This window comes from Oncorhynchus tshawytscha, linkage group LG28 (genome assembly GCF_018296145.1).
Source record: "Oncorhynchus tshawytscha isolate Ot180627B linkage group LG28, Otsh_v2.0, whole genome shotgun sequence".
In the NCBI taxonomy this organism is placed as follows: Eukaryota; Metazoa; Chordata; class Actinopteri; order Salmoniformes; family Salmonidae; genus Oncorhynchus; species Oncorhynchus tshawytscha.
The window spans coordinates 32,542,960-32,561,158 of NC_056456.1; the positions used below are offsets into that span (position 1 = coordinate 32,542,960).

General features: G+C 43.1%; 1 protein-coding gene across 1 annotated transcript in view; it reads right to left on the bottom strand.

Annotated features, from left to right (window-relative positions):
- Window positions 1-5,040: 5,040 nt before the first annotated feature.
- The window catches only part of LOC112227091 (gelsolin), a 39,602-nt gene continuing 26,443 nt past the window's right edge, over window positions 5,041-18,199 (bottom strand). The window contains exons 6-17 of the mRNA XM_024391928.2: window positions 13,171-13,260; window positions 12,726-12,858; window positions 12,368-12,456; window positions 11,855-12,070; window positions 10,831-10,964; window positions 10,066-10,156; window positions 9,381-9,551; window positions 8,999-9,173; window positions 8,520-8,635; window positions 8,243-8,320; window positions 8,073-8,133; window positions 5,041-5,679 (exon numbers count right to left, since the gene is read on the bottom strand). Of these exons, the coding sequence (XP_024247696.1) occupies window positions 5,519-5,679; window positions 8,073-8,133; window positions 8,243-8,320; window positions 8,520-8,635; window positions 8,999-9,173; window positions 9,381-9,551; window positions 10,066-10,156; window positions 10,831-10,964; window positions 11,855-12,070; window positions 12,368-12,456; window positions 12,726-12,858; window positions 13,171-13,260 (1,515 nt within the window). The 3' untranslated portion in view covers window positions 5,041-5,518. The remainder of the gene's footprint in view (window positions 5,680-8,072; window positions 8,134-8,242; window positions 8,321-8,519; window positions 8,636-8,998; window positions 9,174-9,380; window positions 9,552-10,065; window positions 10,157-10,830; window positions 10,965-11,854; window positions 12,071-12,367; window positions 12,457-12,725; window positions 12,859-13,170; window positions 13,261-18,199) is intronic.

An 18,199-nucleotide genomic window follows, 5' to 3' on the forward strand; every position in this document is an offset into this window, starting at 1 on the left:
TATAGGATGAAGATTATTTTATGTAAATTAATTGAATGCAAAGTATGGACTCAAGCCCTTTATGCAAATATTAAAGTCTATGCCCACTATACAGTTTTGTAGTGTGATCCCATCTCTGTATGCTGTACCTAAGACATATTTTATACAGTACTGAGGCGAGATGCAGCGCACGCGCAATGAGTGGGTGTATCTGGCACGGGCGCAGGCGGTAAGGACGAATAATTTACTGTGTCCCCATGCCACTTTACTTGGTGAAAAGAGAAGCCTAGTCAAATAAGGATATAGGCTGCAGTGAGAGCCCCGTTCACAGTGACAAGGGTGCACAACCTGGTCTCAGAGCATTTCGTATTATTCTGTACATAAATCTCAGATACTCCTGGGTGCAAGGATAGCTATGTTTTTTTGTTGCGTGTGCCAACTTTACACCTATGGATTTTGCAAGGTCAGAAAGAGTCCTAGCTACTGTAGTAGGAAACCTAGGATACATGTCGTTCTAATATATTATGGTGCCCTACCCAGAGCTTAATTTTATCCTGCCAGAACAGGACTGGCACCTCTTCATTTTGGACTGTTTTGTTCCGGAACCTATTTGGCCAGATCCGGTACCTCTCCTGGCATAAAAAAATATTTTCACCTTTTGCTATGTAAAAATTCTAACAAAATCGATCAAAGTTTATTCGAGTTCCCTCTTCGTTTGTTAATTATCCTGCCTACACAAAAAAACGTGAAATGTTTTTATTTTCAGTGCGGGCTTAATCGACTCTAGGCCCGTGCTGAAAATCTACTTTTTCACAAAGGTTTTTTGATTCAGGGTTGGGCCAGTCCGGGTTCATGATTTATAAAACATTGTAACCTGTGTTTGAAACCAACGTGTGGCCGTGGCTGTGTGAGAAGCGTGCCAGTATCTCTCACATAACTAGAATGAGATTAACTTTATATGATCTCTCTCCCTCTCTGCTCTAATAGATGTGAGCCTGCAACACTCATCTCTCCAGCATTGTACTTCATCATTTATTTCCTTCTAGAATCGGACAAAGGGTTCTGAAGGAACTGCAGCACCACAGATACATTTAAATACATTTGCAAAATGTATATAATTACTGCTGTCTGTTCAGAAATAAATTAAATCATTCAGAATAGCCTACAACACCATTATGCCTATAACTTAGCCACAGAGGATAAATGGCTTATTTTTACAAATAGTCTAGCTGTGGATTGTAGCCCAATAACAAGGATTAGCCTACAGTCTGGGAATGTGAGGCAAATCTGTCAGTGAAAAAACAGCATGCAGACAAAGCAGGCCTTTAGCAATATTTCAAATACAATGGACGGAAAACACAGGTTGTAAAGCAAATGGCTCCAGCTGAAAAGAGAAGATTCTATGCTGTAGGCTACCAAAATATTTGATCAACTTCCAAAAATTGAGATAAGGCCTGTCCATCTGTGAAAGCTAATGTACAGCCTAAGAAGATGTCATGTCATTTTTTTTGAGCCAAGGGGCAAAAACCACCCAGTTTAACCTCCGAAGATTGGCAGTCAGAAATTTGCTGATGGCAGGGCCAGCAAACATTTAGGTGGGCCAAAATTTGGGCATCATCATAAAATGATCATATAAGTATAGCCTATCCTATGCCCTACTGTAATTTATTGCACACAACAAATCATCAAACATATGATTTCACATGACAGACCAAATAGTCTTGTAGGCCTAGGTAAATCCATGACTCTTACATTTAACATGTGACTCACATAGACTTACATATAATAAACCATAGGCCTGTAATTAATAGACTATGAGACTAGAATATAATGCAGTAATATAACAGTAATAACAGTAATAACAGTAATAATCACAATAGGCTTGTCAACCTCTCACTGGCTCAGTGACCAGGAGATAGAAGGCTAGAAACAGTGACCAGGAGATAGTAGGCTAGGCTCCACGACCAGGCGGTAGAAGGCTAGGCTCAGTGACCAGGAGATAGTAGGCTAGGCTCAGTGACCAGGAGATAGAAGGCTAGGCTCAGTGACCAGGAGATAGAAGGCTAGGCTCAATGACCAGGAGATAGAAGGCTAGGCTCAACGACCAGGAGATAGAAGGCTAGGCTCAACGACCAGGAGATAGAATGCTAGGCTCAGTGACCAGGAGATAGTAGGCTCAGTGACCAGGAGATAGAAGGCTAGGCTCAGTGACCAGGAGATAGTAGGCTAGGCTCAGTGACCAGGAGATAGTAGGCTAGGCTCCACGACCAGGCGATAGAAGGCTAGGCTCAACGACCAGGAGATAGAAGGCTAGGCTCAGTGACCAGGAGATAGTAGGCTAGGCTCAGTGACCAGGAGATAGAAGGCTAGGCTCAACGACCAGGAGATAGAAGGCTAGGCTCAGTGACCAGGAGATAGTAAGTTAGGCTCAGTGACCAGGAGATAGTAAGCTAGGTTCAGTGACCAGGAGATAGTAAGCTAGGCTTAGTGACCAGGAGATAGTAGGCTAGGCTCAGTGATCAGTAGGCTCAGTGACCAGGAGATAGTAGGCTAGGCTCAGTGATCAGTAGGCTCAGTGACCAGGAGATAGTAGGCTCAGTGACCAGGATATAGTAGGCTAGGCTCAGTGATCAGTATGCTCAGTGATCAGTAGGCTCAGTGACCAGGAGATAGTAGCCTAGGCTCAGTGATCAGTAGGCTCAGTGACCAGGAGATAGTAGGCTCAGTGACCAGGAGATAGTAAGTTAGGCTCAGTGACCAGGAGATAGTAAGTTAGGCTCAGTGACCAGGAGATAGTAAGTTAGGCTCAGTGACCAGGATATAGTAAGTTAGGCTCAGTGACCAGGAGATAGTAGGCTAGACGGCCACAAATGTAACCATAGGAGAGACAAGAGCGTCATATAGAGTTAAAACACATGCACTTTTTAAATTACTCTGCCATTTTAAAAGTTATGTCCCCCTGTTCTTGACTTTTCATAAATAAGTCTAACACACTATCATTGTTAGAATCTTAATATCACAAACAGAATGTACTGTAATTTACATAGAGGCAAAGAAACAGAGTGGTGTGCATCTCGGAAAGCACAACTTGTTTGTTCTTGTCATCAATGGGCTGTTGCAGCAGATGATTTACACTCCTATCAGTTAAGAAGAATCAGTGCCAGTGCGCAAGCGATCAGCAACACTGGGCAATTGAGGAGTGGACAAACATCGCCTGGTCCAACGAATCCCAGTTGCTGATGGCAGAGTCAGGATTTTGCATTAGTCCATGGCCCCATCCTGCCTGGTTTCATCAGTACAGGCTGGTGGTGTACCGCTGTCCAATCTGCAGAAACTGCATGATGCCATTACGTCAACATGGACCATAATCCAACACCGTTTTCCGACTTGTAGAATCCATGCCCCAAATAATTCAGATTGTTCTGGAGGGAAAGAGGGGTCCAACCCGGAACAAGATGGCTGTACCTAATAAACTGTGTGTATCCCTTTCATTTCCCACCTCCTCCCTACTGCTTTCTATGAATTCTATCTGATGGTGTATGCATGTATACCAGTGCTTGACTTGGACTGAAATAGGTGCCGGTACCGTTAATATTTAGATGCAGGAACTCCTTAATAATTTTGTGGGAATAATCTATAGGAGGTGCAGGAACTCAAGCAGAAGAACATTTGAGGTGCCGATACTCGGCTCCGGTGATCTCCTGCCCAAGTCAAGTACTGTGCTTAGGTATAAATACAAATAATGTCCCATTTGGAACACTGACAAGTAGAGCATAAAAACATATATTTTGGTGGGCCAGGCTCCCCAGTGGGTGGGCCTGCGCCCACCCAGGCCCACCCATGCTTATGTCCCTGGTGGCGGGAAAGAGCTGTCCATCAAAGCTCCCACAAGACCGTCTGATGAGCTGTTTGATGAAGGGCACATGTCAATCACACCATGCGGCACTGCGATCAATGATTTATATATACACTAGATGACCAACAGAGGGCGCTGTTTTGAAGCCACCGCACCCCCGTCTTGGCACTCCCCCATCTTTGGAATAATATATTTTGTAAGCTATAAAAATGCATTTATTAATGTCTATATTTGTTTTTGCCACATTTATTCTATTATAGACATTTTAATGCATGTCATTAAATTATATTATCTGAGCTAAAAATAAATATAATTTTGTTACTGTCCCCCATATTTTTTTGTTTACATGTAATTTTTGCTTTGAAAAATGTAATTGAAATACTGTAGAATTCCATTCATTCCTATGGAGGACTGCTTCTTCTGGGGAGTACCAACATGGCCGACCGGTGGCTTCAAAGCCAGCAGCATACTACCCTGCATCCCACTGCTGGCTTTCTTCTGATGCTAAGCAGGGTTGGTCCTGGTTGGTCCCTGGATGGGAGACCAGATGCTGCTGGAAGTGGTGTTGGAGGGCCAGTAGGGATCACCTTTTCTTCTGGTCAAATTTTTTTTATCCCAATGCCTCAGGGCAGTGATTAGGGACATTGTCCTGTGTAGGGTGCCGTCTTTCGGATGGGACATTAAATGGGTGTCCTGATTCTCTGTGGTCACTAAAGATCCCAAGGCAATTATTGTAGGATTGTTAACCTTGGTGTCCTGGCTAAATTCCCAATCTGGCCTTCATACCATCACGGCCACCTAATCATCCTCAGCTTATAATTGGCTCATTTTTTCCCTGTAACTATTCCCCAGGTTGTTGCTGTAAATGAGAATGTGTTCTCAGTCAACTTACCTGGTAAAATAAGGGTTAAATAAAAAACATAGCATTAGCAATCCAGGGTTTATATTAATCATTGACTGCCACTGTAGATCTAAAGGTGACAACTCCGCCTATCCAGGTGGTAAAAAGATAACATCCTCTTGAGGGAGTCTTCCGTTGTTGAAGTACTGTGGCTGTCTGTTCTCAGTTTTTTCCACTATTTGACTAACTTCAGAGGAAAGATAAATGTTACATGGAAGAGGTTGTGCTGATGTTAAACGTATGATACCTTGGTCTGCTGTCGTTCCTATCCACCTGTCAACATAGAACATATAGGCTACCAACGTGTTCTCACATGTTTCTAGAGTTCCTCTAGAAATACTTGGAATTTATTGAAAAAGCCATCCATAATACCATTTCAGAATCATCGAAAGTAATGTAAAAGAAGAAGAAGAAGAGCAGACATATTTCTCCGGCAGAGATATCCTGTTAAAATGCAGCTTTCAAATGAGACCTACGTCTCAATGGTAATCACATATCATGACTTCACAAAGTATAACCAAATACCTGTTGGATTCAATAGACTACTGGAATAAACAGGCTCCAAAAGATCATTCTTTTCTCTGCTCCAACTGCAGATAAAAAAAGGCATGCTAGGTGAATGTTTCGTATGAGTCTAAAAGCGACAACGTTATGGCATAAAAACAAGTCTAATTAAAATAGCAGTCCAGGGTGTTATACTGGTACTCTGATCCAAAGAGCGGGCGGGGGAATGACATGCGTATGTGTAAGTGCCAGATAGGTAACGGAGTGGAGTTTGGCATTTAGAAGCGGGCATGGATTATCTTCAGAGGGTCTGTTTCCCACATTTTGGGGTCCCACGCCTGGAACCAGCCAGTGAAGGTTGGGGGTTCAGCCCCCTGTTTGATGGTGGTGATGGACAGTCCTCTGCGTCCAGAGGGGTCTGAGTCCACATAGTCCTTAGCTAGAGAGGGAGGGAGACATTAACATTAACAATGTCTACACTGTATTTCTGATCAATTTGATGTTATTTTAATGGACAAGAAATGTGCTTTACTTTCAAAAACAAGGACATTTCTAAGTGACCCCAAACTTTTGAACGGTAGTGTGTGTGTGTGTGTATATATATATATATATACAGTGGGGCAAAAACTATTTAGTCAGCCACCAATTGTGCAAGTTATCCCACTTAAAAAGATGAGAGAGGCCTGTAATTTTCATCATAGGTACACTTCAACTATGACAGACAAAATGAGAAAAAAAATCCAGAAAATCACATTGTAGGATTTTTTATGAATTTATTTGCAAATTATGGTGTTATATACCCTTTGTTGGCAATGACAGAGGTCAAACGTTTTCTGTAAGTCTTAACAAGGTTTTCACACACTGTTGCTGGTATTTTGGCCCATTCCTCCACGCAGATCTCCTCTAGAGCAGTGATGTTTTGGGGCTGTTGCTGGGCAACACAGACTTTCAACTCCCTCCAAAGAGTTTCTATGGGGTTGAGATCTGGAGACTGGCTAGGCCACTCCAGGACCTTGAAATGCTTCTTACGAAGCCACTCCTTCGTTGCCCGGGCGGTGTGTTTGGGATCATTGTCATGCTGAAAGACCCAGCCACGTTTCATCTTCAATGCCCTTGCTGATGGAGGGAGGTTTTCACTCAAAATCTCACGATACATGGCCCCATTCATTCTTTCCTTTACACGGATCAGTCATCCTGGTCCCTTTGCAGAAAAACAGCCCCAAAGCATGTGGTTTCCACCCCCATGCTTCACAGCAGGTATGGTGTTCTTTGAATGCAACTCAGCATTCTTTGTCCTCCAACACGACGAGTTGAGTTTTTACCAAAACGTTCTATTTTGGTTTCATCTGACCATATGACATTCTCCCAATCTTCTTCTGGATCATCCAAATGCTCTCTAGCAAACTTCAGACGGGCCTGGACATGTACTGGCTTAAGCAGGGGGACACGTCTGGCACTGCAGGATTTGAGTCCCTGGCGGCGTAGTGTGTTACTGATGGTAGGCTTTGTTACTTTGGTCCCATCTCTCTGCAGGTCATTCACTAGGTCCCCCCGTGTGGTTCTGGGATTTTTGCTCACCGTTCTTGTGATCATTTTGACCCCACGGGGTGAGATCTTGCGTGGAGCCCCAGATCGAGGGAGATTATCAGTGGTCTTGTATGTCTTCCATTTCCTAATAATTGATCCCAACTCTTGCTTGTTTGTAGGTGACCAAATACTTATTTTCCACCATAATTTGCAAATAAATTAATTAAAAATCCTACAATGTGATTTTCTGGATTTTTTTTTCTCATTTTGTCTGTCATAGTTGAAGTGTACCTATGATGAAAATTACAGGCCTCTCATCTTTTTAAGTGGGAGAACTTGCACAATTGGTGGCTGACTAAATGCTTTTTTGCCCCACTGTATATATATGACACACCAACTCAGTCAAGGGTTTTACTTTATTTGTACTATTTTCTACATTGTAGAATAATGGTGAAGACATCAAAACTATGAAATAACACATATGGAATCATGCAGTAACCAAACAAGTGTTAAACAAATCAAAATATATTTTAGATTTGAGATTCTGCAAAGTAACCAGCTTTGATGACAGCTTTGGACACTCTTGGCATTCTCTCAACCAGCTTCATGAGGTAGTGACCTGGAATGCATTTCAATTGACAGATGTGCCTTGTTAAAAGTGAATTTGTGGAATTACTTTCCGTCTTAATGAATTTGAGCCAATCAGTTGTGTTGTGACAAGGTGATGGTGGTATAAAGAAGATAGCCCTATTTGATAAAATACCAAGTCCCTATTATGGCAAGAGCAGCTCAAATAAGCAAAGAGAAATGACAGTCCATCATTACTTTAAGACACGAAGGTCAATCATTGTGGAACATTTCAAGAACTTTAAAAGATTCTTCAAGTGCAGTCGCAAAAACCATCAAGCGCTCTGATGAAACTGGCTCTCATGAGGACCGCCACAGGAAAGGAAGTCCCAGAGTTCCCTCTGCTGCAGATGATAAATTGGTGGTTACTTTGAAGAATCTAAAATCTAAAATATATTTTGATTTGTTTAACACTTCTTTGGTTACTACACGATAACATATGTGTTATTTCATAGTGTTTATGTATTCACTGTTATTCTATAATGTAGAAAATAGTCAAATAAAGAAAAACCCTTGAATGAGTATGTCTGTCCAAACCTTTGATTGGTACTGTATATAAAGGTCCTTGTTTGATTATATAGATACAGAGCTCATGTTCTCCTTAATCAGTTGTGGCCTCAGTCTTCGTCCTGGGTAGATGCCACTGTGAAAGTTTGTTTCCCTGCGTGTTTGTCCTACCTATTTTGGGTGCTCCAGTTCTCTCTTCTGCATTTGCTTCATTGCCGATCCAGAGGAAGATCTGGTGGGAGTCCAGAAATGCTGTTAGCTTATAGACTTTCAGATTCACTCTGCATTGTATTTTTAGAACACGCTTGTGAATTATGATATGGATGGGGAGCTTCACTCACCTGGTCCCAGGTGTCCAGCAACATGACATCATCAGTGGCCAGGTCAGTCTGTTGGAAGTCTCCAGGAACCTCTTCCACCTGATGATTGGAGGATTACAATATGTTACAGCACTTTGGAACATGGGCACATTTGACTTTTGCATTGTACTTTGTATTACCTATGCCTTTTTCTCTCCTCCTGAGTGACACTGAATTTCCCATTGGGGATGAACTGAGAATGTATCTATCCAAGAGAGTTAGTTACGTTAGACACACTCAACAACAATCCATCACTTACACTGAGGCATCCGGTCTTGTTGGAGCAGCCAAACAGGCGTGGAGGTTTGACCATGTTCTGCAGACTCTTGGAAGTCTGGTACTCCTTCTTCCCTCCCAGGGCAGACCAGAACCCAGCTAGGACAGAAAAGACCAGCATGGATTAGTCTCCTTGGTTGTTTGGCACTATATAGTGTTTTCTTGTGATTTGTCAGGATGTGTGATGTTATCTCTTTTCTGTCTTATTTAGGGGCACATTTCAATTGTCTAAAGTTGTTTCCTCTCCATGTAACCTTTCCTTCATCAACACTCATCTGAAAAAGTTGCTTTCCCATATCCTGTGATTTCAGGCTGTAGATAAAGGATAAGACAAGAAGAAGAAGCCACATTTGACTAATGAGATGCACCCCATGTCATACTATTGAGATCCAGCCAAATTAATAATATTAAGATGCACCCCACTTAATACAATAAACCTGTAACACTAGATGGAATCCTTACCTGGCTCCTTGCCCTCAGACACATTACTGCCACTGCCACCCAGGAAACCCACAACGTGCTTGGCGGCGGCCATTTCCTCCTCACTGGCACCCACGCCTCTCCACACAAACATGGCGGTGGGAGATTTGAGCACAAACACGTCATTGGTGTTCAGGAAGGAGGCAGAGGGCTCTACCTGAGAGAGAGAGAAGACAAACGAGGTGCTCAGAAGTTGTTCAGTCATTTTGATGGTTTAGGCTAACAATTGTTCGACACTTAATCTTCCTCAAGCAATCACACACACAGGTACAAAGTGTGGTCCCACTTTGACACATACACACACACACAGGTACAAAGTGTGGTCCCACTTTGACACACATACACACACACACGAAGAACTCACCTCTACAGCTCGTGTAGCGCGGGTGGAGGATTGACGAATGTGGAAGAGGCGGGTGCTGCCAGTACCCGACTGTCCTCCTTTACGGGACGTCCCTCCATTATGGACCATCATGGGCTTGCCCTGGAACAGGCTCATCAGGTGGGGGGGTTCCTGACCCTGGGTCACACGCACCTGGAGGGGAAAATGGACACTTAATGATGTAACTAACTATGTAGAAGAAAAGCCATTCTAAAGTGACAGGTAATTCTGGTGATTTAATTTAAAAAATTGCCAAAGATTGCTTTCCTTATTATAATATACTGTCATGATGGAACCTTATGTGTCAAATTTGTACACACACTGGAAGTAAAACAAAGCGTGACTGCCCTCTGCTGGACAGTATAAAAAACACAACTATTCAGTCTATAAAGACAAAATCCACACATGGTTCAATAATATGACCTCACTTGTGAGAGACTTAAATGACTGGACGCCAATGCAGCAGCTGCCCTTGCCAAAAGATCCTCCATCATGCCATCGGCTTTATGAAGCACGATAAATGAAACAGCTTTGGCCTATTCACTTATAGTGCTTAGTCCAGTGACCTTACGAATCTAAATGTCACACCGTTGTACCTATTGCTCAGGTGCTTTTGGACTGTGAGTGTTGGGGACATGGGGATAAAATGGAGAGGATAGAGACCCACCTGAACAGGGGCTCCTCCCATAGAGTCATCCAGCTTCACTGTGAGGAAGGCAGAGGCTGCCAGCTCATCCTGGGTGCACTTCAGCCCCTGCCTGACACACACGCAGATACAGATTAATAAACACAAAAACACACACACGTCAAGCCCACCTTATTGAGACCTTTCTACAGGTATCGAACATGCACTACTACAAGTACTGAGTCAGTTTTGCCATGATTATTTCAGATACATCCTTCTTTATGAACTTAGACTAGGAGAACACATCTAAGGGTTTCAGAATAATCCAGAACAGGTTGGGGTAAGGTAAAATACCCCGTTGGTGTGATTTGTTATAAATGATGTCACGTACACACACCGGGTTTCGATGTAATTTGCACTGACCAGGTGGCAGATGCACAGTAGATGATAAGGTGTGGTAGCCTAGTGGTTAGAGCATGAGGCCAGTAACTGCAAGGTTGCTGGATCGAATCCCCAAACCGACGAGGTAAAAATCTGTCGTCCCTGAGCAAGGCAGTTATTCCCCGGGTGCCAAAGACAGGGATGTCAATTATGGCAGCCCCCCACACCTCTCTGATTCGGTTGGGTTAGATGCAGAATATACATTTCAGTTGTATAACTGACTAGGTATCCCCTTTCCTTGTAGAGGATGTCATTTGAACTGTCTATATGTAAATGAGGATGACGTCATATGTACTGACCAAGTGTAAAGTAGATGGTGTATGTCATGTTTATAGCATATTTTTGGATGATGTCATATGTACTGACCAGGTGTAGATGATGTGCTGCTCCCTGCCTCCCAGCCTGTAGCTGTAGAGGATGAGGTAACAGTCTCCTCCGTAGAACTGGCCATAAGAGGAGGGATCCACAGCCACCTTATCACCATCCTCAACACGCCAGATCTGAAAACAATAGTTTCATTTTCCACGTGTATGTTGCTGCCCTGATCTGTTTGAAAAGTGCCCAGCACCCTGAGTGACCCTTTGCTTCAAAAACTTGTATTTACCAGGGCTAGTTTTCCCAAAAGCATCTTAAAGGCCCAGTGCAGTCAAAAACTTGATTTACCTGTGTTTTATATACAGTATATTTCCACACTATGAGGTAGAAGTAATACTGTGAAATTGTGAAAATTATGATAATGATTATGCCCTTTAAGTGTAAAAGCTGTTTCAAAAGACTGCCTGAAATGTATGCCTGTTTTGGTGGGATGGAGTTTTGGTCTGCCTGGTGACCTATAAGAAAGAGAGTTCCAAACCTCTCTGCCAATAAAAGCTAGTTTTCAGTTTCCCCCTCCCTAATCAGACCATTCCCAGAAGGTCCTAGCTAATTTCTTGCTTGAGAAATTTCTCTTTGCTCTAAGAATCTATTTTAATTGAAAACAATCACAGTAAGGTACTTCATTTTTACACAAAAAAAATGGCTGCATGGGACATTTAAGGCTAAGTTCATTGTTAGAACCTTAGTAGGAGAATTGTTAAATCTCCGAGCTGTTTCCCAAAACCAGCGTTATTAACACTGCACTTTAAAAAGCTCGTAATCTAACGCCTGCCTCAGACCACTCTTAGAACAGCCAACTGCATCGTTCAATTCTTTTTAGCCCTCCTGCATCACTTTATACAGGCTTAGTTCAGTGGTCTGAAACATACGGGCATTGAGCTACATTTGGTCCCCTAGCCAATTTAGTGCGGCACGTGGTTGTCTTTGTAAACATAAACACCTGGACCCTGGGCAAAATTACTATGAGAACACTCACTTAGTTATTTCCATTGTAGTCCAGTGTTGTGTGTTTTACCTGGACTTTGCCCTTGCCGTCGTCCACCATGTTGTGCTGGGCGGCCATGTTGTTGTTGGAGTGGAGGGTGGAGGCGTCGAAGGGCACTTGCTCCACCTTGGCGATGCGGCCGATGGTGTAGGCCTTACTGGGACCCGTGGTCTGGTCCTTGTCCTTCCAGTCACTGAAGAACTGCTTGAACAGAGTGGTCTCGCCTCCTGCTGGTAGTACCTGGATCTGCAAGGCCGAAGAAAAAGGAAGAGTCAGTTGTTCTGTTGTTTACCATGAACCTCGATTTCCTCTCACATGCATTCCAATAGCCAATTGATAATCTAAACTTAGTAGTGTGGTTATGTGAGACTAGTTCACTATCAATATTTGTTTTCAATTCATTATTGTTCAACATTTTAAGTAACTTTTTTTTTTTAAAGTGGACATAGCTAACAACATTTTGAACATAGCCTAGTAGTGCCTGAGTGCCTGAGCATCCATGCTCATTTAAAAATGTTACTTCACATTATTCCATCAGCGGACCTGTGTTTTGTCGGAGTAGCCCTTCTCTTTGATGAACTGCTGGGCTGCTGACATGGCTGCTTTGCGCTCGGCTGCATTGGCCTTGGGTCCTGTGATGGAGGTAAGATAAAGTTGATTAATCATCAACACATCTCAACAATACTCTAGACACTCACAGCTGTGCACAGGGATTTGGTGAACATTTACTTGACTTCTCATTCTGAATCTCGCACTATCCTACACAGTAGAAATAGAAAATATGTTTTACGTTTTTTATATATGAATCACTTTTAACTGCAATCTATGTAAGAAATGTGTTGCATAGGTAATGTTTGATATCCTGGCAAGTGTTTAAAAACAGTGGCGAGGACTAGTCCACCTTTCCATACGAAGACGTTCTTGTCCACTCCGTTGTCCAGGATGTAGCACTCCTCGGCACTCAGCATAGCCTGTTTGAAGGGGCTGGACGAGGCCACCACCGACGACTTCATAGAGCCAGAGGCATCGGAGATCTATAAAATACACCGAGATGAGATATCAATAAATACATACATTTATACTGTACATATATTGACAGTACTCCCTTGACAAATCATTTGTTCTTCTCAAATGGATCCTAAAATAATATATACTAAATGTAATGAACAACTAAACACATAACGTCCTAGATTCACAATGCATGTGAATGAGCTTGAGAGATCAACAATGTGTGAGCACTGAGATGGACAACACCATTATCAAGAGAAGAGAACAATGAGATAGGAACAACAATTACAAATCATTATACTGATGTTGAACAACAAAGGTGCAGTAACATCAGTTACCATGTAGAGAGCACCCTTCTTCCTGTTGGTGGTGTCCACCTTCTCATCATCAGGGGTGCCAGGGGGGATACTGGGTTTGGGCCCCAGAGCCTAGGACAGATCCAAAATGGAGGATTAGCTTCATACAGAGACAGAGCAATGCCAGTCTCTCCCTTTTTATATTTCTCTCTCTCTCTCTCTCTCTCTCTCTCTCTCTCTCTCTCTCTCTCTCTCTCTCTCTCATTACAGTGTTTTTGGCACAGAGCTGGCACAGAAATGACACAAAGCACAAAGCTTTTGTGCCCATATATATATTCCCACGGTGAGGGGTATTTCAATGTCCAGGGAACTCCTCATCAATGCATAGCACCATTTTATGATATGGTATCATCGTCACGTCCAACGATGGAATATTTGAATGTTATTTGGATACAGTAGGTGTGTAAGTACGAGTAACTTGCTTGTGTGTGTGTGTGTGTGTGTGTGTGTGTGTGTGTGTGTGTGTGTGTGTGTGTGTGTGTGTGTGTGTGTGTGTGTGTGTGTGTGTGTGTGTGTGTGTGTGTGTGTGTGTGAACGTGTTTAAAAAGTCTCCACAAGAATAGTAAACAAGCAAACATTTGAACAACTGGGGTCAAATGCTATTTCTAGGGAGTTTAGGGTTAAGGTTACAATTAGTGTTAGAATTAGGGTTAGGCAGAGTTGTAGACTCAAGTTACATGACTTGGACTCGAGTCTGAATCGAGTCACAAATTTGATGACTCGAATTGATAGAAAATAAAATAATTTGGACTTGGAGCCCGTAGACATGGGACTTGAATTGAATTGAGACTGATGACAAGAAAGTATCTGGCCAGGTTTTGTCATTTTTTTGTCATTTTTTTGTCACTCATTTTGTGGATTATTCACACAGCCAGAGACAGTAACCGCTGCATCACCCTTGTAATACAAATAACATGCCAATTTGAACAGATTGGCAAGTGAAACACACCCTCGGCACTCTGATTGCACCAGCAAACTGTCAATCAACACAGGTCGGGAGAGCTGGAAAACAGATTGCTGATTTGCTGTACAGCTATAGGATCGGTTGCAGCGCAAACATCAAATTGAAGGGAGAGAGGATTGCCATAATGATAAAAAATTATGCCCCAAATCTTGTTTGGTGATCAATAATATTAACTGTGTACTTTGCAAGCTCACCTGCAATGGGGCATCAATTACTAGCATAGGCCTAATGGTCTTCTGGCATGTAGACCTAATGGTCTTCTGGCATGTAGACCTAATGGTCTTCTGGCATGTAGACCTAATGGTCTTCTGGCATGTAGACCTAATGGTCTTCTGGCATGTAGACCTAATGGTCTTCTGGCATGTAGGCCTAATGGTCTTCTGGCATGTAGACCTAATGGTCTTCTGGCATGTAGACCTAATGGTCTTCTGGCATGTAGGCCTAATGGTCTTCTGGCATGTAGGCCTAATGGTCTTCTGGCATGTAGGCCTAATGGTCTTCTGGCATGTAGACCTAATGGTCTTCTGGCATGTAGGCCTAATGGTCTTCTGGCATGTAGACCTAATGGTCTTCTGGCATGTAGGCCTAATGGTCTTCTGGCATGTAGACCTAATGGTCTTCTGGCATGTAGACCTAATGGTCTTCTGGCATGTAGACCTAATGGTCTTCTGGCATGTAGGCCTAATGGTCTTCTGGCATGTAGACCTAATGGTCTTCTGGCATGTAGACCTAATGGTCTTCTGGCATGTAGACCTAATGGTCTTCTGGCATGTAGACCTAATGGTCTTCTGGCATGTGGCCTAATGGTCTTCTGGCATGTAGGCCTAATGGTCTTCTGGCATGTAGACCTAATGGTCTTCTGGCAGGTAGGCCTAATGGTCTTCTGGCATGTAGGCCTAATGGTCTTCTGGCATGTAGGCCTAATGGTCTTCTGGCATGTAGACCTAATGGTCTTCTGGCATGTAGGCCTAATGGTCTTCTGGCATGTAGACCTAATGGTCTTCTGGCATGTAGACCTAATGGTCTTCTGGCATGTAGGCCTAATGGTCTTCTGGCATGTAGGCCTAATGGTCTTCTGGCATGTAGGCCTAATGGTCTTCTGGCATGTAGACCTAATGGTCTTCTGGCATGTAGGCCTAATGGTCTTCTGGCATGTAGACCTAATGGTCTTCTGGCATGTAGGCCTAATGGTCTTCTGGCATGTAGGCCTAATGGTCTTCTGGCATGTAGACCTAATGGTCTCCTGGCATGTAGGCCTAATGGTCTTCTGGCATGTAGACCTAATGGTCTTCTGGCATGTAGGCCTAATGGTCTTCTGGCATGTAGGCCTAATGGTCTTCTGGCATGTAGGTCTAATGGTCTTCTGGCATGTAGACCTAATGGTCTTCTGGCATGTAGGCCTAATGGTCTTCTGGCATGTAGACCTAATGGTCTTCTGGCATGTAGGCCTAATGGTCTTCTGGCATGTAGGCCTAATGGTCTTCTGGCATGTAGACCTAATGGTCTTCTGGCATGTAGACCTAATGGTCTTCTGGCATGTAGGCCTAATGGTCTTCTGGCATGTAGACCTAATGGTCTTCTGGCATGTAGACCTAATGGTCTTCTGGCATGTAGACCTAATGGTCTTCTGGCATGTAGACCTAATGGTCTTCTGGCATGTGGGCCTAATGGTCTTCTGGCATGTAGGCCTAATGGTCTTCTGGCATGTAGGCCTAATGGTCTTCTGGCATGTAGGCCTAATGGTCTTCTGGCATGTAGACCTAATGGTCTTCGGCATGTAGGCCTAATGGTCTTCTGGCATGTAGACCTAATGGTCTTCTGGCATGTAGGCCTAATGGTCTTCTGGCACGTAGACCTAATGGTCTTCTGGCATGTAGACCTAATGGTCTTCTGGCATGTAGGCCTAATGGTCTTCTGGCATGTAGGCCTAATGGTCTTCTGGCATGTAGGCCTAATGGTCTTCTGGCATGTAGGCCTAATGGTCTTCTGGCATGTAGGCCTAATGGTCTTCTGGCATGTAGGCCTAATGGTCTTCTGGCATGTAGGCCTAATGGTCTTCTGGCATGTAGGCCTAATGGTCTTCTGGCATGTAGACCTAATGGTCTTCTGGCATGTAGGCCTAATGGTCTTCTGGCATGTAGACCTAATGGTCTTCTGGCATGTAGGCCTAATGGTCTTCTGGCATGTAGGCCTAATGGTCTTCTGGCATGTAGGCCTAATGGTCTTCTGGCATGTAGACCTAATGGTCTTCTGGCATGTAGACCTAATGGTCTTCTGGCATGTAGACCTAATGGTCTTCTGGCATGTAGACCTAATGGTCTTCTGGCATGTAGACCTAATGGTCTTCTGGCATGTAGACCTAATGGTCTTCTGGCATGTAGACCTAATGGTCTTCTGGCATGTAGGCCTAATGGTCTTCTGGCATGTAGACCTAATGGTCTTCTGGCATGTAGACCTAATGGTCTTCTGGCATGTAGACCTAATGGTCTTCTGGCATGTAGACCTAATGGTCTTCTGGCATGTAGGCCTAACAATTTCTTGAAATTGATAATTTACTTATGAAGCTTTGCATTTGGAATTTGTGGTTAAAATGTATTCTTACTAAGAAAAGACTCGTCACTCACGCTCTCCAAACTCCCGCCAGTGGAGAGCGCTTTTTTTCTCTTGTTGAAATGTTTGCTGTTGCTTTCACACGTTTACATTCACAGGCCCTATGTGATAAATCTATATTCCATTTAATACAAAAATAATTATTAGCGTTTCATCATTCCATCCCGTACCGTTAATTGCAACATGTAGACATTTCTGTTTCATGTTTGATAGGCCTACAACACATTTTCATTTAGCCAACCATTTCTTACCCTGCTCTGAGTGGACGTGAGGCCTATATTGCAGATGGACGTTCGAAAGAGTCATGAGGTAGAAGTTTGGTTTATTTAATTCAATATATGGTTTCCTTTGTTCATATTTCCCGGGTTGTGTTGGAGTTCTGTGTGTCTGTGTCCTGCAGTACAGTTCTGCGTAATAGGAGCGCACTGTAGAACGCTTTGGGGTCAGAACGTTGAATAAGAGAAAATTATTGTTCCATGTATGCATGGAGTTGAAATATCCGTCTGATTAAGACAAATGTAACAATGGATATGGAAATAAATTGCCTTTTACATTGTAGAACCAGTTTATTAGTTGTAATTGCCAATTACAATTATGGTCCTGGGGGCCAAGTGTTTCTATTATGTAGTAGGACCTACCTGCTTGAGCTCCTGTTAGACAGGAGCTGGGGCGGCAGGGTAGCCTAGTGGTTAGAGCGTTGGACTAGTAACTGGAAGGTTGCAAGTTCAAACCCCGAGCTGACAAGGTACAAATCTGTCATTCTGCCCCTGAACAGGCTGTTCAGAACCCACTGTTCCTAGGCCGTCATTGAAAATAAGAATTTGTTCTTAACTGACTTGCCTGGTAAAATAAAAATCATTTAAAAAAAGATTCCATTTGGCTTTTCAAGGGGAGGCTGAACAGTCTTGCACTCTACCAGTGTCCGTTAAGATAGGACAGGTTAAGCCTGATACAGAGGCCATATCTTTTGGGCTATTGCCGTGTATATTTGGTAAATCTACTTGTATATTTGGTATGAAATGGATCTTTCACCATTGGAACACCTGTAAATAAATCTACACTCTGAGCACGTCAACCTGCCTTGCCTTCTGGTGATGTCATGCCCTTACGACAGCTACAATATCCCTATTTTACATTGATATTGGCTGATAAAAATCACAAAGAGGGAGGGAGGGGGAAGAGAAAGAGAACGAGAGAGAACGAGAGAATATATATATATTCTCCTTAGTTTACCTTTCAGTAATGCATATAATGTAGCCTTTCAATAACCTGACTCAAACACAGAGGAACGCTAGAAACGTGTTTTAGTTGCAAAATGGAACAGTTTGGACTACTGATTTCACCCTAGGTCAACTAGATGCTAGATCAGCCAGATGCTAGATCAGCTAGATGCTAGATCAGCTAGATGCAAGATCAGCCAGATGTTAGATCAGCTAG